We start from the raw sequence: 18916 nt of genomic DNA, 5'->3' as shown, positions 1-18916 counted from the left end.
CAATGAAAAATGACAATTGTCCTACTAGGCCTTTTACTAGATGTTTTGTAAGGTGATAAGTAGGAGAGTCTATACTTTCAATTACTGGACAAGCAAAGTATACATTCTTCCTGAATTTTAGGAGAGTGTAATAATAATAATAATAAACTAATTATTTTTGTGCTTCTACCATTTTATTACCTTATAAATTGTCATATATTTATTCAAGTACTGTCAGTTTATATTCAAATATCCACACATTTTTATATATCACTTCTATTTAAGAGATTTTAGAATCTATAGCAAACTAATACCGTGTGTGTGGGGGGGGGATGTCGAGGAGACTATGCCCTCCAGCTATTGAAAAAGAATAGCTGAAGGTTGTAGTCTAAGGCAAATACTTCACAAGCAAGACTGAGTACAGGGATAACTGGACTGGAATATGAATGGGAGTAGTAGTTTCACTGGGTTGGCAGTTGAACTGCAAATGTATGTTAAGCAGCTGCTAATTGTAGGTGTAGCAGAAATTGAGGAAATAACCAATTTCAGTTCTGCTTAATAGCACCCATGGAAATATCTGTAGAGAAGGATAAATATAGAAACTGACTGCGAGACAGTGGCTAAAGATAGCCTGTGAAAGATGAACCATCAATTAGCTGAATTACCCTCTTTTGGGTGTGTTGTGTGTGTGCGTGTGTACTACCTAAAATGTAAGAACAGCATTGCAAGACTGGACAGATTTTTTTTTGGGGGGGATTAATATTACTTGGGTGGGTGGGTGAAAAGTAATATCCAAAAATTTGCCTTCAAGTTTTTGGAGGCTGAGGAGGTTATACATACGAATGGCTTGTTTCAGGAAAGGTTAGAGATAAATGCCAAAAAGACCTGAGTGCCATCAAAGGTAAGGATAGATGAACTAAGATCTTCATTGTGAGAAAAAAAGACAGGACTGTGTTTTGAAATAAAGAGAATGAGTTTGCGGCACTGATTGACTCAGTCTCTCCAAAAATTGTTGGCATCAGTGAAACTTAGTTAACTAAGGAGGATGTGCTAACAGGAATAGAAATCGAAGGGTATAGCATATTTCGGCAGGAGAGAGAAGGTAAATGTGGTGGTGGAGTGTTACTCATGATAAGAGAAGAGTTATGCACTCTCATGGTGGAGAATCTCAGTGGAAATAATAATAATGTCTTTGAGAATATATGGTGCAAAATGGATGTTTATACGACAAGATATTTAGTGGGATGTTGCTGCAGACCAGGGAATATAGATGGGAAATGTTTAGGCAAATTAGTTTGGCAGGTGGAAAGCAAGCAATCATTATGCAGGACTTCAACTATAGTGATATAAACTGGACAGAGGAGACAGCATGCAGCGATAAGGGAAATGAATTTTTGGTTTTCTTGATAGACAACTGTCTTAACCAACATGTGATGAAGGGAACATGAGGATCGAGAGTTCTGGATTTGGTCATAGCATCAGAGGATCTGACTGTGACTGATATGGCATATTTGCACCCAGCTGGCGAGAGCAACCATGTAGTCCTGACTTGGAGGATGAAATGGCATAGGGAAGTATCAAAAACAGAAGGAAGTTATATGAAATTATAAGACAGGTGACTATCATAGACTTTAAAACCAGCTTGCAGCAGTGCAATGGATGAAAGAATTTAAAGGAAAAAGGGTCGTTAGTGAATGGGAGATATTTAAGAAACTGTTGACAGCAATTTGGAGTCGAATAGATGAGGAAAGGAATAAAAAAAAAGACATTGCAGAAGAAAAAGAGATTATGGAAAGCATATAAAGAGAAGTGGAGAATAGTTGCATGAAGAATATAAGGCTCAGGCTAGGAAAGTGACTAGTATGGTAATGAGAGAAAAATTAGAATATGAAAGGAGAATCCCAAGTAGTTATTTTCTCTATGTGATGAGTACGAGGATAAATGATAATGGATGGATTATCTTGCTATGTGGAGATGGGAATCAGGTGACCAAAGAAGATGACATAGTTGAGCTATTTAATGATCTCTTTATTAGAGTGTTCCATCTTGGTACTACAGGCTTTATACCTAGAAGAATAATGAATGGTGAAGTGTTAGAAATGAATGATGAGGATGTATTCCATCTACTGAGTACACTAAATATCAATAAGGCACAGGGACTAGATGTAATTTCAACATGTGTTTTAAGGAACTGACTGTGCCATTAACTTGGCTGTTTAATGGAAGCCTTGCGATGGGACAGGTTCCTAAAGAGTGGAAGAAAGATAAGACAGTACCATTGCATAGGAGTGGTCGTAGAATGAAGGTATCAAACTATAGGCCTGTTTATATTTCTTCCAATACAAACAGTATTTCTACCAAATTCTCCAAAATATTGTTAAGATTTTGGAGAAATTGGTAAGAACTCGTATACAGAACTGGAACGATGAGGGTAATATTATTTATGTAGGCCAGCATGGATTTGTTAAAGGGTGCTCTTATTTTAGTAATCTGGTTACTTTTTACAATATAGTAACAAGAGCAGTAGATGAAGGTAGAGCATACACAGTCTTTTTTTTTTCTTTTTTTTTTAGGGGGGGGGGATTTTTTCTAGGCATTTGACAGGGTGCCATATAACAAGTTGATTTTTATGTTGCATCATATGGCTTTGGATATCAGTTTAGTGATTGGATTAGCGACTGGATCTGTGATATATATCAGAGAGTTGTATATGGGGGAACAGTATCAGGAAGTAGGAAAGTTACAAGTGGAGTTCCAACAGGGTTCAAGTCATGAGACCATTGCTGCTTATTCTTTATGTCAATGATATTGTCACAGGACTACAGGGAGATGTTCAGTTGTTTGCAGATGATGTGAAGCATGGAAGGGTTATTAGTAACAGTGCTGATGTTTTGGCTCTCCACGAAGATTTCAATCAGCTGGAAGGGTGGGTAAGGACATGGGGGGATATATTTTAATTTAGTTTAATGCAACTAAATGTAAAGTTTTGAAATTTAGGATTCACAGATGGGATGATTCATACTCACTTGGTGGAATTATACTGGAATTAGTGGAAAAACATGGGATCTTGGGGTGATTATAGATAGAGATTTAAAGTTCCAGGGACATATTGCAAAGGTTGTGAAGACATCTCAAAGAATTGCAACAATGTTGAGGAGAATATTGACCATATTGAGATAAAAGTGTGCTGGTACCATTGTATAAAGCTTTGATTAGATCGGATCTGTATTTCAGATGTGTTGTCACTCGCAATGCAAATTGCAAGTGACAACAAATTGCAAGGTGCAGATCTGGTCACTGAGATTTGAAGAGGATGAAGTAACCTTGGAGAGGATGCAGACACGAATAACAAAAACGATGGCAGGATTATATAATGTTGATTATGAGGATAGATTGACGGTATGTAGACTGCAGAGTTTGCTAGATAGAAGGCAGACGGGCGATATGATTGAGACATTTAAGCTGTTGAAGTGTTATTATTGTATTAACACTGAGGAGATTTTTCATATAATAGAAAAAGGGAAAAGAACAAGAAGCCATCCCTAGAAGTTGCAAAAGGAGATGGTGAGTAAAAGGGTAAGAAGTAAGCTTTTTGCATTGCGAGTAGTAGGAGCATGGACTGCATTGTCTGAGAGGTTGGTGAACATGCAGACTTTGGATGATTTTAAGAGTGGTATGATAGACTTTGTGTTCACTAGTGTTGACCTCCCGTGATTAGTCTTGTGACTCCATGGGGGTCAGGAAAATAATAATTATTTCTTGTCTATTATAATTTACTTGATAATAACATGAAACAACTTTCTACAACTAAGTTAGTTGGTTTCAGGCAGCTAAGTGTTGGCTTTCCTCTGAGTGTTCTGGTTTCCTCCTCACAAACATAATCAATGCTGAGTTCAGCTTCAGCACACAGAATTCAGTAACTCAGAGATTGCTGTTACTGTAGACAAGCTATGATCTCATAGTGAAATGATGAACTAACAATTAATAATAATAATAATGATGAATGAACATTTTCTGGTTTATTACTTTGAATTTGGAAGATATCTAAAACATATATATCCAAAACAAAATTTTAAAAAAATTAACTCACCAACTGCAGGATGTCATCTTCCTTTGGAACAACAAGAAGTTGCAAAGAATTACCACTGTTGGGGAGAAAACGTGCAATAAACAAACAACACTTTTAAAGAAAGTTAATTATAGCCTAGTTTCTTAGATTTTTTTTTTTAATCTTAAAGAAATTACAACAAAAGCAGAGAGTGCAAAATATTTTTATTATACAAATACCAAATATCGTTATACTAATAACAAAACACATGATTAAGATGGAATCTGAAATTAAATCTATTAATATAAATAATACATTTATTTTGGGAAATGTATGCATTTTTATTTTATTTTCCTGAAATAAACAAGAAAAAAAAATTACTTAATTTTTCTACTAAAACAATGGTTAAAATAACTTTTTTGAAAAAAATCTTATACAAATGTGTATGCCTGAGAGATAATTTATATTAAACTGAACAGCATTCCAAAACAAATTATACTTGACAAACAATTAAAATTAAATGGGGGAAAGTGAAAGAGTTTGGTAGTTTCATTATTATAGTACATAAGGACTATTGCTGTTTCCTATCCAAGGTGTTGAAGCTTCCATGTATGTGTCTTGTTTACTACCTCTGTTCAGTGACTCTGTGTCCATTTTAGTCTATACAGTATTGTCTGTATCCTTAAAAAAACTTGTGTATGCCCTTTATGTATGATGTCCAAGCAAGAGAAAAAAAAACAAAGGAAACGAAGCGAAAATAAGAATGGAAGTAAAGACCAAGTGTCTGATTCTTCAGTGGTGAGGTTTGAAGTTGTGAATTAGTATGACAGAGGTAAATGCAGTGATGACATACAAAAGTCCCAGAGGACTGAGTGATTCTGCAGTGATGATGCTTATATAATAAGCATCATCAATTCGTTGACAATTGAGCACAAGAGTGCTCAATTGTCAACGAATCTCAGCATGAGTAGAGTAACAAAATCTGGATGTCATGCAATCGAGAAAATGGAAAGGATGCTGTCTATATTGATCAAGCATCAGAACAATGCCTATGTGTGGGGCCAGTCATACTAGAAACGGAGAAAGAATTGTATGAAGATATAAAGGAAGATGATAATTAACCAATGTCTTTTGCTGGAAGTTGTAGGTTGTTTGACTTACGAGTCGCTATGCATGCTATAATATCAACATGAATGGCAAGGATGTGGCTGCAGATTACATTGTCACTGAAGAATGATAAAATTTTAATGTCTCTTCAAAGCAAAGATTACCAGATGGAACATACATACTGAGAGACTACAATCAGAAGTTGAAAAGTGCTTTCATAACCATCAGCCTCATGTGAGTCTCAATTTCAGCATGCTAAAGAAGATGTGGTCACAATCTTGTAATTATGAAAATAATGAACTACTTTAATAGTTATTTGTTTTGTATGTACTGAATAAAAACACATGAAAATTAGATGCTTTTTTTTTTTTTTGGTTTGAATTCAACTTGAAAGATTGTAGCTCAGTGGATGTGGTGTTTGCAAACCACGACGCTTGACTGCACGAAGAAAGACTTTGTTTCGAATCTAGTCATCGTCTAGAGAAAATTTTTCTAAGCCTTTTTTCAACCAGTTCCCGAGTTAGTCAAACTCTGGCACAGGCAAGCGGTTTTTTTCTCCCAGAAACTCAAGAAAATCGACTGTAGAACCCACATTATTTCAGACATTAAATAATTGTGTCAGGGACCACGAGATGGCAGCACTTGTTGAGCCATCTCTCTTCACTGCGTGCCGCTTTATTAGTGATAGCCTTAGGCCAGCTATCTCTGATTGGCTGCCAGTGGAGATTGAACTGCCCACTCAGTCTCCAAAAGTTAGATAGGGCTAAATGGCCTCACCTACTCCCTATACAGGAATAAAAAGGTGTTAGCCGATTTCTTTCTACTTCTTTTTTTTTTTTTTTTTTTTTTTTTTTTTTTTGAAGATTGGAATCTCGCTTGATTGAGAATGCAATCTCTATTATCCCATGTAATAAGCCTCCCATTTTACCAGTTTTTGATACGTGCCAATACTTGAGAACACAATCCCCACATATGAGACTTACCTGTCCATAAAAACATAAAACAAAGAAAAAAATATGCTGATGAATAGGGTTAATTTGTGGAAAATAGTTAGGAACTACTTTATTAACGAACCTGTTCTTATATAGGATTTTTGCCAACAAATCCAGTCTGAAGAAGTGGCAGCACATAAAGCAAGCTTATTCCTGATTGTTCATAGTCTAATATATTTATGAATCCCACACACAAGATATTTCAACAATGTACAACTAGTGACACAGATATGTAAGAATTAACCAAAAAAAAAAAAAACCAACTTATATTTCTTTCTTGAAAGGCTGGAAGTTATAATCAATAGGGAATATTTTGTGAGAAAGGTTGATCAAATGGAATAATTAGGAATGTGTCTGGTCTAAGAATACCGAATTAAATTTTGTAAGCAAACGTTCTGGAAAAAAAATAAATAAATAATAATAATAAATAATACATTGATTAAAACTCTAAATGAGTTTTAATTTTTTTTCCGCAAAACATTTCTTTATAAAATTTAATTATGCTTTGGTCAAATATTCAGCACTTCAGTCAAATTGCTGAATGAAGAAAGATTAAAACAAGTGTAAAATACTTCACCTAATTATGTAACCACATGAAAATAAATAACTAAATAAATAAATATCTACACCGCTTGTAAAGAAGTCAACAGACACCAAAGTGTGAGGAACAAAGAGCCATGATGCCCACCTTAAGATGTACTGACACTGTGAAGCTGTTTACATAGTATCCTTCTACACACTTGAATGTCATATGCTCTTTGAACTTCTGGTTGACAGTATTCACATTGGTCTTCCAAGATTTCTGCATTACCCTTCCATGTACCCTTTGGTTCTTTGTTATCAGCTTTCTTGGTAATGTGGTGCGTTTTTTAGCTGGGGTGGTACTCTCACATTTGCAAGAATTAATTTTGTATGATAGTCTTGCTTTTGACCAGTGTAAAAAAAAAAAGAATAGGCCACTGATAATGTATCCTATGAAGCAGGTCTTGAAATCTGCAAGTTCTCATGTACTTTTGATAGTAAAAAGATTATACGTATTTACACAGAGATATATATATACACTGCTTGAAAAGAAATCAATGGACACCATAATGTGAGGAACAGCAGTCATGGTGCCCTCCAAATAAGATGATGGTTTGTGATGTGGTTTGTGATGTCCCAATGAGCCAAAGCAGGCCCTCCTCTGGCTCATTGACTTGAGCAATCCTTGGGGCATATTTTCCACAAGTGTACAATAATGATCAATGGGAATTTTGGATCATTCTGCCTGTAGGCATGTAATGAGGTAATAGACTGTTGTGGGGCAGATATCCTTTGATCTCACCCTATGCTCCAGCTCATCCGACAGATGTTCAATAGGATTGACATCAGGGCTTCGTGGAGGCCAGGCACCACACTTGACTGGCCTCCACATGTAACGTTCACACTCACAAACTACACAGTTACAGCAGCAGCAAGACACAGTGCATTCTCTTGCTGAAAGAGACAAATCAATGTTTTTGATATCACAAACAGAGCTTCGAGGCCAAACCAAAAACAGGGCCATACCATCACCTTACCAGAATGCATAACCCCAGGTATGAAATTATGCCACCTGCAAATTTCATAGCTGGGGTTATGCATTCTGGTAAGAGATGTTCACCGACATCCACCACATCCATCCATCTGCTAGGTAGAGGATGTAGCATGATTCAGGACTCCATAACACAGCTTTTCAAGCTTCCACATCCCACCACACATGCTCTTTGCACAACTTAAGACTACAGTGCATGTTGGTTCAGGTAATATGTGGCTTGCATATTGTGGTCCTACCATGGAAACTCATGTTGTGAGCTTCTGTTCTGAATGTTTTTCTTACTTGATGCCTGGAACTCCTCATTAAAAGTGTCAGTTGATGAATGGTGGTTTTGCATATTATCCTTCGTAGTACTCTACAGTCACATTCGGTGAGTGTGGTGGGTTGTCCACTGCAAGTAGCACTTGCAGTGGACTTCCTGAACTTCCCTCTCAGTATGGCATCACTGATTGTTGACCTGGGATGGCCCAATTTTTGAACAATTTGCCAAACACAATAGACCTGCAACATGGCATCATATTACAATGCCTCTTTCAAACTTCATCAGTTCCCTTCTTGCAACCATTTCACCCAGACACAGTTGCACTGACCTGGAAGTATCATATTCCTCCAATTAATACTGGCTACAAATACGACTTGTTACATGGCACAATGCACCTTGCCCATGGGGGGATGTCTGCTGAATTCTTTCCAAGCAGTGGAAAGAATTCAGCAGACATTATTTAACATAATTAACGGCTATTTTAGTCTGTTTTTGTTTAGGAGTGTCCCTTATATTTAATACATTGGCTAACATAACTCAAAAGGGGTATATATATATATAATTTAGGACATTACGGGCGAGTGTAGAAGGCAACTATGGCAGAATAAAAAATGATTAAAAATTATGTACATACCTTGATTTTGGTTTAAAGATGCCTTCTAAATCCAAGCTCTTGTGGAAGGGGGGGGAAGGGGGAAAGAACATGGGGATGTACTTGGAACACGGGAAATAACATTATTTAACATTGCAGTTGCCTTAACTTGCAATACTTAAATGACACAAGTGCTGTTGAGACATCTGTATATTCATTTTTTACTAGTTATTTTGATTAAGACACTGGCCTGATAGCTGTTTCAAACCATTGGTTCTCATCAGAGATCAGGCAGAAACTTTAAAATGACAAGAATCCTTATTCAAAGCCAAAGCAATTCTGTTTGAGAGAAATGTATTTTTCATAAGTGGATGTTCAAGTCGAGTGATCGTAGCTTAGCTCTCTCACCATTACTCTAGCTATCTTATGAGGTAAGAGAAAACCGTGCACTGCAGAAATTTTGAGCTTCTGTTTCGGCAGAAGCACATCACATATCATGTGACTATTAAATTATTTAAGGAATTTACAATGTATACTGGAATATTAATCAAAAGAAACTTTAATAAACACCTCCTATATTTAGGCAATGTCACATTGCCATCTCCATGGGAACATACAACTATGACACATGCACATAGGCAATACAAAAAAGCAAATGAGGCAGAAGAGAGAAAACTACTGTTGTTCTAGAGTCCTGAAGGTGCCCCTGAGCTATATTGGGTTGTCTTGGCTGTTGGGCTGAAGTTCTTAAGATGCAAGTTTCCCATATTTGGGGTAGTCTCGTGCACCCAAATTTGTTGAAGTTTGCAAAGTTTTTTTTAGAGCTGAGGCTGATTCCATGAACAATCTTTCATATTTAAATTTGCTGTGGTGTATTGACGTGCTGTTCTTCCAACGTATTCTGTGGCAGGTATCCAGAGTATGGTCTGCAAGCCCAGAGTGGCTGTATTGGTGAAACTGGATGTAGTCTTTGTGTTTCAAAATTCTGACATTTGCTGTACTGCCTGTTTGGCCAAAGTAGGACAGTTTACAGCTGCATGGGACTTAGTATACTCCATGTAGGTCGAGGGGAAGTGGTTGGTCTTTGGTAGAGCGGAAAAGGGATGTCAATTTTTTATATGGTTTGTAACAAGAATTCAAGTCATATTTTTTGAACTTTTCAGAGGTGCCCCAGATAAATACCGGCCGAAGAAATAATGATTCAGATATAACGTGGTATCCGCAACCTTCCAAACCATATCACCAACAATATCAGAGTGGATGTAGCCAGTGTTCTCACCAAAGGAAGACCACCAACCTATCCAAAGGAGAATATAAAGCTCTACAAGAAATGAAGAAAAATAAAGAAATAGTAATCACCAAAGCAGATAACGAAATGCTACTGTGATAGCATTTCCCTCAACCAAACTGACTACATAGGTAAGCTTAATGCTTTATTGTTAGATCAGGCTACCTACCTTCCTATTGAGTATAATCCTACCAGCTCCCAAATTAGAACACTCCAAAGGCTCCTTAAGAAGGTCACTTCTTGGCCTGTGGAGGTTACCAACAAACTAAAACCTTTTAACTCTAGAACCCCCCCGAATATATTGACTTCCAAACATAAACAAAATGTGCCATTACTTCCCATAGTGAATGGCAATGATTCCCCCCACATACATATTAGCCAAACATTTAGCCAAAGCGCTCACACACTATACTGGCAAAACACCATCACAAACAAAAAACTCAGCCCACTTCAAAGCCAGTATAGAAAACTCTCACTCCAACATACTGATAATGATCAGTTTTGTCATCTCCTCCCTATTCACAAATGTCCTACTCAAGGAAACCTTAGGACTCATTCAAGCCAAATTTCCTCCCAATATCTCAGTCCTATTTCAGTTCACAATGAACTCAGGCTATTTCGTTTGGCAAGGAAAATTCTACAAACAGATAGGGGGGACAGCCAAGGGTTCACCACTCTTTGCATTCCTGGCCAACATCTTCATGGAGACTTTTGAAGAGAAAGCCTTAAACTCAGCCCCACAAAAACACACTGTTGGGCTTCGCTACATTGGTGATGTGTTTGCTATTTGGCTCAGATATACTCCACTCCTTAACACACTTAAACAACCAACATCCCAGAATCCAGTTCATCTTGGAAAAAGAGGAAAACAGTCTCTCTTTCCTAGACACTTTATTCACTCGCCAGATTGATGGATCCTTGATTTTCTGTAAACAGAAAACCAATGATCAGAAAACAGGGCAAAATTATTCTCTTCCGATGACAATGCCCTAACCACTGAACTAAACCACATCTTTAACACTTTCTTAGCCAATGGCTACAACCCCCAAAAAAATATTAAAACCAGTTAACCACAACCCCCTCCCCCTTTCAAAATAAAGATTACACTAAATTCATCACCATTCCCTATATCTGGGGCACCTCTGAAAGGCGAACCAAAATCTTAAAAAAAAATATCATTTGACTTCTTGTTACAAATCATATAAAAAATTGGCATCCCTTATCCACTCCACCAAAGACCAACCACTTCCCCCTAGACCTACCTAGGTTATACCAGATCCCTTGCAGCTGTAAACTGTCCTACTTTGGCCAAACAGGCAGGACAGCAATTTTCAGGATTTTGGAACACAAAGACTACATCCGGTTTCACCAGTACAGCCAACTCTGGACTTGCAAGACCATGCACTGGATACCTTCCACAGAATATGTTGGAAGAAAGCCACGTTAATACACTGCAGCAAATTTAAATATTAAAGATTGTTCATCTTTCATATTTAAAGGTTATCAGCCTCAGCTCTAAAAAACTTTCCAAACCTCAACAAATTTGGGTGCATGAGACTGCCCAAAATTTGGGAAGCTTGCATCTTAAGAACTTCAGCCCAACAGCCAAGACAACCTAATATAGCTCGGGGACACCTTCAGGACTCTAGGAACAACAGTAGTTTTCTCTCTTCTGCCTCATTTGCTTTTTGTAGTGCCTGTGTGCACGTGTCACAGTTGTATGCTCCCATGAAGATGACAACGTGACATTACCGAAATATAGGAGGTATTTATTATAGTTTATTTTAATTAATATTCCAGTATACATTGTAAATTCCTTAAATAATTTAATAGTCATGTGTTACCAACATATAACCACATCTACAAGAATTATGCATCATGATGGTTCTTTAATTGTAACCAAATCCATGTAGAATGGGGGGGGGGGGGCAGAGATAATGTGTTCGTATTAGGATTTATTAGAAAACAAAGGGGAAAGGGTGTATTTTCTATTACTATTAAGAGAAATCTCCAGGGAGTCGGGAACTCCTCGAGGGAGGTCATAGTATCCAATGCCATTTGCACAAAGAACATCCAGCTCCAATACATTCCAATAATGCACCGCTCTGAGAGAAAAATCTAGCCCTTGCCCTCTTCTTGACAGTATTCATTCTCAACTTCCAAGGATGCCCTTGCATTCTTACCCATGCTCCATATAATGAAAAATTCCATTTACTGAAATTCTGTGTAACCCTTTCTGAAGTTTGTAAGTCTCAATCATATCACCCCTCTTTCTCCTGTTTGATAATTCTCAATCTGTCTACATAATTAGCATTCCACAATCTTCATATCATTTTTTAACACTCTTCTTTGCACACTCTCCACGGTATCAAAATCACAATGTAAACCAGGAGACCAGATCTACTTGCAACAGTCCGAGTAAAGTCTTATCAAGGTCTTGTAAAGAAGGAAAATGACTTCATTATCTTTACATGTCAAGGTTCGTATCAGCATTGCAATTATTCCCCGAGTTGCATTTACACTTTTCGCCATTTAACCCTTGAACTTCCTGTCTACTAAAACTCCAAGATCTATAGCTTTATCAGTTACTTCTGGCATAATCCCACCAATGTAATACGACATTGGATATTTAATCACACCAAAGTGCATGACCTTACATTTATTAATGTTGAACTGACAGCCATTTTCACACACCCACAATTCCAGCCTATTCAAATCATTCTGCAGGTACTGCATATCAGCAGCACTCTTGGTTACACTACTCATCTTTGCATCATCAGCAAATAGCTGTATGTTGCATGTCAAATCCTTCCCAATAGTACTCATCGAGGGAGGTCATAGTATCCAATGCCATTTGCACAAAGAACATCCAGCTCCAATACATTCCAATAATGCAGCGCTCTGCGAGAAAAATCTAGCCCTCGCCCTCTTCTTGACAGTATTCATTCTCAACTTCCAAGGATGCCCTTGCGTTCTTACCCATGCTCCATATAATGAAAAATTGATGTCATTGATGTACAGATTCAATTACAATACAATACAATTAATCAATAACAATGGACCAAGGACTGATCCTTGGGGCACACCACTGGTTACCATGAATCTTGAAGATTCACACCCCATACATGACTTTTTGATATTTATCAGTCAGCCATCCTCTTATCCATGCCAACAGTCCATAATCCAATCCCATATTCTCTAATTTATGCAACAGTCTTCCCTGCTGTAGTCTGTCAAATGCCTTAGCAAAGTGCAAGAGTATCATGGTGTATCCATTCCCCTTGTCTAACTCTGTGATAGCATTATTATAGAATGTGAGCAAGTTGCTAAAACACGACCTTCCCTTGGTAAACCTGTTCTGAGACTCAAATTATATAACATGGTCAAAGGAAATAGCCAGTTCAACTGAATACTCTTTTAGCATCCATGCTGTTCGCTGAATTAGAAATTGTCTGAAAAACCATTTCTGAATGCGAGTCCTAACCAACATTACCAAAATCTTCCAACCACTGCTGAGATACTGACTGGTTGATAGTTGGATTCAAAATGGCTATTCATTAGTTGAACAATCACTTCTGCTTCAGTCACCCACATACCATCTGTATTCAGTAGTTATTCTTTCAAATTCATTCTTTCTTTTAAATGCAGCATAACTACAGAATTCTTTTGGATTGTCTTTTAATTGCAGCATAACTACAGAATTCTTTTGGATTGTCTTTAACTTGCAGAGCCAGTTTATTTCCATACTCAGATTTAGCTTTCCATATAACACTTGTGACTCTTCTGGCCAGATGCATATAATTATGATAACTGACATCATCCTGATGCACATGGTATTCCTTCCACATCTTTTTCTTACGAATCTCTTGGTTAGTTAGATTACACATCCATTTCTCCCCTACTCTATTTATTCTTTTAACTCTAGGGACATAATCTGATATTGCATTATTTAAGTATTTTTTAAACAATTCCCACTCACTGTTGATATCCTTCACATCCAACAACCAATACCATGCTGCAGAACCCAGCATATTCCTCAGGTGTTCATAATTTCCTGCTTTTCAGTTCAGCACATAACCTTTTCTGAATGGAACATTCAGAAACTTAGCCAGTTCCCAAATGAGTACTGAATAATCACTGTCACCAATTGGAGGCAGAATAGTTATGTCTTTAACTGAAGATCTATCACTCTTTAACCACGAGTTCTTTCTGTCACATGCTGCTTGGGGAAGTTGTCTCGCAACAGCTCAATACATCCAGTTTCATTCTTCTCATGTAATTTCACAGCTATCCAATCAATGTCGGATAATTAAATTCTCCCATTATGATTACTCTTACACTCATTATATTTATTTGGTACTGTATTTCTTCATCACTAGCAACTCATCTCCCAGGTCAGTAACAACATCCCACCTATGTATTTGATCTTGATAGACTCCGCCTCACACCAAATGACTTCAAACTGACTGCCACATAAAAAATTGTTAAGAGTATTTCAGTCGATGTTGAGAGTTTGTTGTACTACCTTACCCCAGTCCTGAAGATACTTTCAGGTGCAAACTTTGTTTGCTCACACTTGGATAAAGGATTAAACTAAATTTATTATAGTATTTCAGTCACAGGTCTCAAACTCCGACTGGATTCAAGTTATCTGATATCATTAGCAGTACAGTCCCTCCTATCTTATCCTGTCTATTCTTCCTAAAAAATACTGCTCCTTTGCACTCAATAACAGTTAGTACGTCTGCTTCTGGTAGCTGGTCCAACTAATGCCTACAATATGAGGTCCCAATATATTCCCCAAGGAAACAAACTCTACTCCTTTGTTTCTGATACTCCTAGCATTCATGTACAGACATAAGTTATCTGCATTCTCTTTTGTATACTCTTGTCTCTGGTCTGCATGACACAGTTTGACAACTTGCTTATCTAGTTCCTTACTTATACAGACATCTTTATGCACACTTAATAGGGCCGAACTGGACAAATATAGAATCTTTCTGTCTTCATAATCATTACCATAATAATAACCATTCCCATCATTAACACAGTTACCTAACATCATTGCTCATACACACAGATTTTCACAAATCCTCCCATCAGAATTCAGTTTCCCTGATTATGTTAGGTTTCATATCAATTAATACTTTTTCAAGACACCTAATGCCAAAAGCATTCAAGTGTAGGCCATGCCTCTTATACAAATCCAATTTTTTCTCAAATTCACTCCACGCACAGAAAAAACTTGCATTCATTCCTTTTATGCAGCCTGAGCTGTGAATCATTTGCCAACATAGCCTTCCTTCATAATTAATTTCCATCATATCTAGGAAATACACTAACGAATTTTACTTCCTCACTCTTGCTTCTTCCAACAACCTTTTCATATCATGCATTTTTGAAAATTATGGAGACAACTACCGTGTTTGAATAAAAACTTTAGTTTAATATAACTAAAATCTACATTCGACGTTTAGACCTTTATGTCAAGGTCATCTTCTGGAGAATACAACTATACACAGAAAACAAGCTACACTACAATCAAACTAGTTTGTTAAAGTTACTGACCAACTGCTACAACAATTGTTGGACTCACCTCTGGTGAAAAAAAAAATAAATAAATAAAAAATATATATATACATCAACGCTAGAGTCCTATTATTAGTGTTATCTGTTGGTTGTAGACATACACTGGTCGCAACAAGAAGTCTATGTATAATATACCTATCTCTATATACTACCCACCTATCTATCTATATACATATATTAACATCATGATTATACATGTAGATTCCAGCCAGTTGGTATGGAATGGTTTCTAATACTAGCTGAAGATTGACTAGAGTCCTGACTTATGCTGGATCTTATGATTTGTGATCTGATGATCTGAAGATCTGATGATTTATGAATGTGTGCCATCCAGAATACTTGGAATTTTCATGCCATCTTTGTTGTTGATATTTGGGTGGTTTATCAGGATTTCGCAGGCTTCCTTAAATTTCCTTTCATACCGGGTTTTAGTGGTGTAAAGAGTGGGTGCTTTTCCAGTTAATTTGGTGTAAGATGTTGAGCGCATGACCTGAGAGGCCTGCTTTACCATAATGGTTATATTTAATGTGTTCTTTCTTGCGTATAGGGATTGTCCATCCTGTTTCACCAATGTACAGTAAGTTACAGGTGCAATGGATGCAAAAGACTGCAGGATATGCCAATGCGCTGAATATGGTTTTAAGTTTAGTGGGTGGTTTAAATGTGGCATTGAGGTTTAGCCTGACTAATAAGTCATCTTTGTCGAGTGTTGTGTTTTTAATTTTGTTTATAAAGTGTTTTGTGTTCGTTATGTAGGAGGGGGAATGACCTACCAACTCCTTGAGTGTTGACGCTAATTTCTTGGCTAAGTGGTAATTGAGGCTGTTAATTCCTTCCACAATAGGTCGAAGGGGAACATTTTGTTTGTGTATTTTCGGGACCCCATATATTCTGCAGGGGGGGGGGGGCGTAATGGGGTTTGAGTTTTTTAACCGTGTCCAGTGGCTGACAAGTGACGGACTTGAGTAGTTTCTCTGTTTTATCCTTTATCCTGTTTGTTGGGTTATAATTTGTTGGGTTATAATTTCAATGGCTACATTGTTAACGGATAAAGGCTACTAGTTGATTCATCTGCAGTATGTATGTTGACCTGTCAAGGACGACAGTGGCATTGCCTTTATCTGATTTCGTTATTATTATGTCTTGGTTGGCTTTTAGTGACTTAATTGCTTGGGGTGGGGGGGGGGGGGGGTGGGGGGGGGGGGGGGTGGGGGGGGGGGGGGGTGGGGGGGGGGGGGGGTGGGGGGGGGGGGGGGTGGGGGGGGGGGGGGGTGGGGGGGGGGGGGGGTGGGGGGGGGGGGGGGTGGGGGGGGGGGGGGGTGGGGGGGGGGGGGGGTGGGGGGGGGGGGGGGTGGGGGGGGGGGGGGGTGGGGGGGGGGGGGGGTGGGGGGGGGGGGGGGTGGGGGGGGGGGGGGGTGGGGGGGGGGGGGGGTGGGGGGGGGGGGGGGTGGGGGGGGGGGGGGGTGGGGGGGGGGGGGGGTGGGGGGGGGGGGGGGTGGGGGGGGGGGGGGGTGGGGGGGGGGGGGGGTGGGGGGGGGGGGGGGTGGGGGGGGGGGGGGGTGGGGGGGGGGGGGGGTGGGGGGGGGGGGGGGTGGGGGGGGGGGGGGGTGGGGGGGGGGGGGGGTGGGGGGGGGGGGGGGTGGGGGGGGGGGGGGGTGGGGGGGGGGGGGGGTTTTTTTTTTTTTTTTTTTTCACCAGAGGTCAGGCCAACAATTGTTGTAGCGGTTGGTCAGTGTATTTAACAAACCAGTTTGATTGTAGTGTAACTTGTTTTCTGTGTATAGTTGTATGCTCCAGAAGATGACCTTGACATAAAAGTCGAAACATCGAATGTAGATTTTAGTTATATTAAACTAAAGTTTTATTCAAACACTGTAGTTGTCTCCATAATTTTCAAAAATGCATTCGGATCACCATGTAAGCTTAAAGGAAAGGATTTTCATATCATCTCTCATACTGACCTACACACACAGGCCAATACGTATACAAAAATTCTTACCACCACCAAACACAAAAACTAGGTGTCATAAGCACCCTTAAACACAGAGCTCTAACTATTTGTTCTAATGACAGGCTCTAAACCAGGAATACAAGATCATCAACCAAACATTTATAAAAAATGGATACAGTAAAATAAACTATTCACGAGATAAAGATACCAGTAACCTACTCAGTTCTTCTAAAGATCCTCTTCCGCACCTAGCCCACCAAGGGGTATACAAAATACAATGCACATGTAACATATCATACATAGGGGAAACAGGGCAAACTATCTCAATCACAAGACAAACACAAACGACACATTAAATACCTCCATTTTGGAAAAAACCGGTCTTTCTGACCACGCACTCCAAACATACTACACTGCACCAAAACCAGGTTTGAGAGAAAATTTAAAGAGTCATGTGAAATGCTCAAACACAACCCAAATCTCAACAAAAATGATGGCCTAACCATTTCAAGAATGTGGAGGACCCATCTACAACCTGTATAACAACCTAAACTAGCCATAGAAAAATCCCACTACAACCTGGTGAAGTGTTTGTAACATTCAACAGTAACTGAAGGAAATCATATTATAACAATCAGAACTATCCAGAAGAATATTAATACATGAGGACTTTAGCAATTTATTGTAGTTGTATTTATTTATTATTTTTTTAATTTTTTTATTATTATTTTTTTTTTTATCACTAGAGGTCAGGCTATGGAAAAGAATTAATTAACGATGTAGATTTAGTTTACCGGTATACAGGGCATGAGCATGTAGCTTGGTTCCTTATACACTTATATTCTTCCAATGATGACCTCGATACAGGGGTCAAAACGTCAAGTTGTATTTTATTAGTAATTAATAAAATAATCTGTTCAACACGTGTGTTTTTGTGTCCCTAAATTTACAAATATGAGTGCTGATCACCATGTAACCTTAAAAGAAAGAATCTCATACTGAATTCATCTCTCGTTAATTCTTAGGTACCTAAAGAATTATGGCCTCTTTTATTTTTCTTTTCTATTTTTCAATTGCTTGCATTATATTTTTAATTTTTGCTCTGGGAAAACTTGATGTTATAACATAATAATAAATTTAGTTTAATCCTTTATCAATGTAAGCAAACAAAGTTTGCGCCCGAAAGTATCTTCAGGACTGGGGTAAGGTGGTACAAAATCGGGCAACTCATTGCCCAAGTGAAAAATAAACTTTTGATTAAGTATAATTTCTGGGAAATTCCCATGCTACTCCTCTAAAACACTATTAATATAATTAACGGTTATCTTACATCCACAATACTAAACGTAGACTGAAAACCTTAATGTCCCCTAAAGAGTGGGCAGGCTTCTCTGAAATCGCCCAAACACACATCAACGACTACGCGATGTTAACTGAAGCTCGACACACAAAAAAATGGTATGCCTTAACAGGCACAAAATACATTACACATACTGTTCCCTATCTTTCTGACACCTCCACCTCACGACCCA

General features: G+C 38.4%; 1 protein-coding gene across 5 annotated transcripts in view; it reads right to left on the bottom strand.

Moving 5' to 3' along the window:
- RhoGAP19D (Rho GTPase activating protein at 19D) overlaps nt 1-18916 on the bottom strand; it is a 503360-nt gene that overhangs the window by 336120 nt on the left and 148324 nt on the right. For all 5 annotated transcript variants that reach the window (XM_090412052.1, XM_090412051.1, XM_090412054.1 and 2 more), the window contains one exon: nt 4070-4124. In XM_090412052.1, coding sequence (XP_090268178.1) covers nt 4070-4124 — 55 coding nt within the window. The remainder of the gene's footprint in view (nt 1-4069; nt 4125-18916) is intronic.

Source organism: Typopeltis vanoorti, chromosome 22, assembly GCF_054136105.1.
Source record: "Typopeltis vanoorti isolate ZY-2024b chromosome 22, IOZ_Tvanoo_1.0, whole genome shotgun sequence".
Taxonomy (NCBI): domain Eukaryota; kingdom Metazoa; phylum Arthropoda; class Arachnida; order Uropygi; family Thelyphonidae; genus Typopeltis; species Typopeltis vanoorti.
This window is presented reverse-complemented; position numbering and strand designations above follow the sequence as displayed.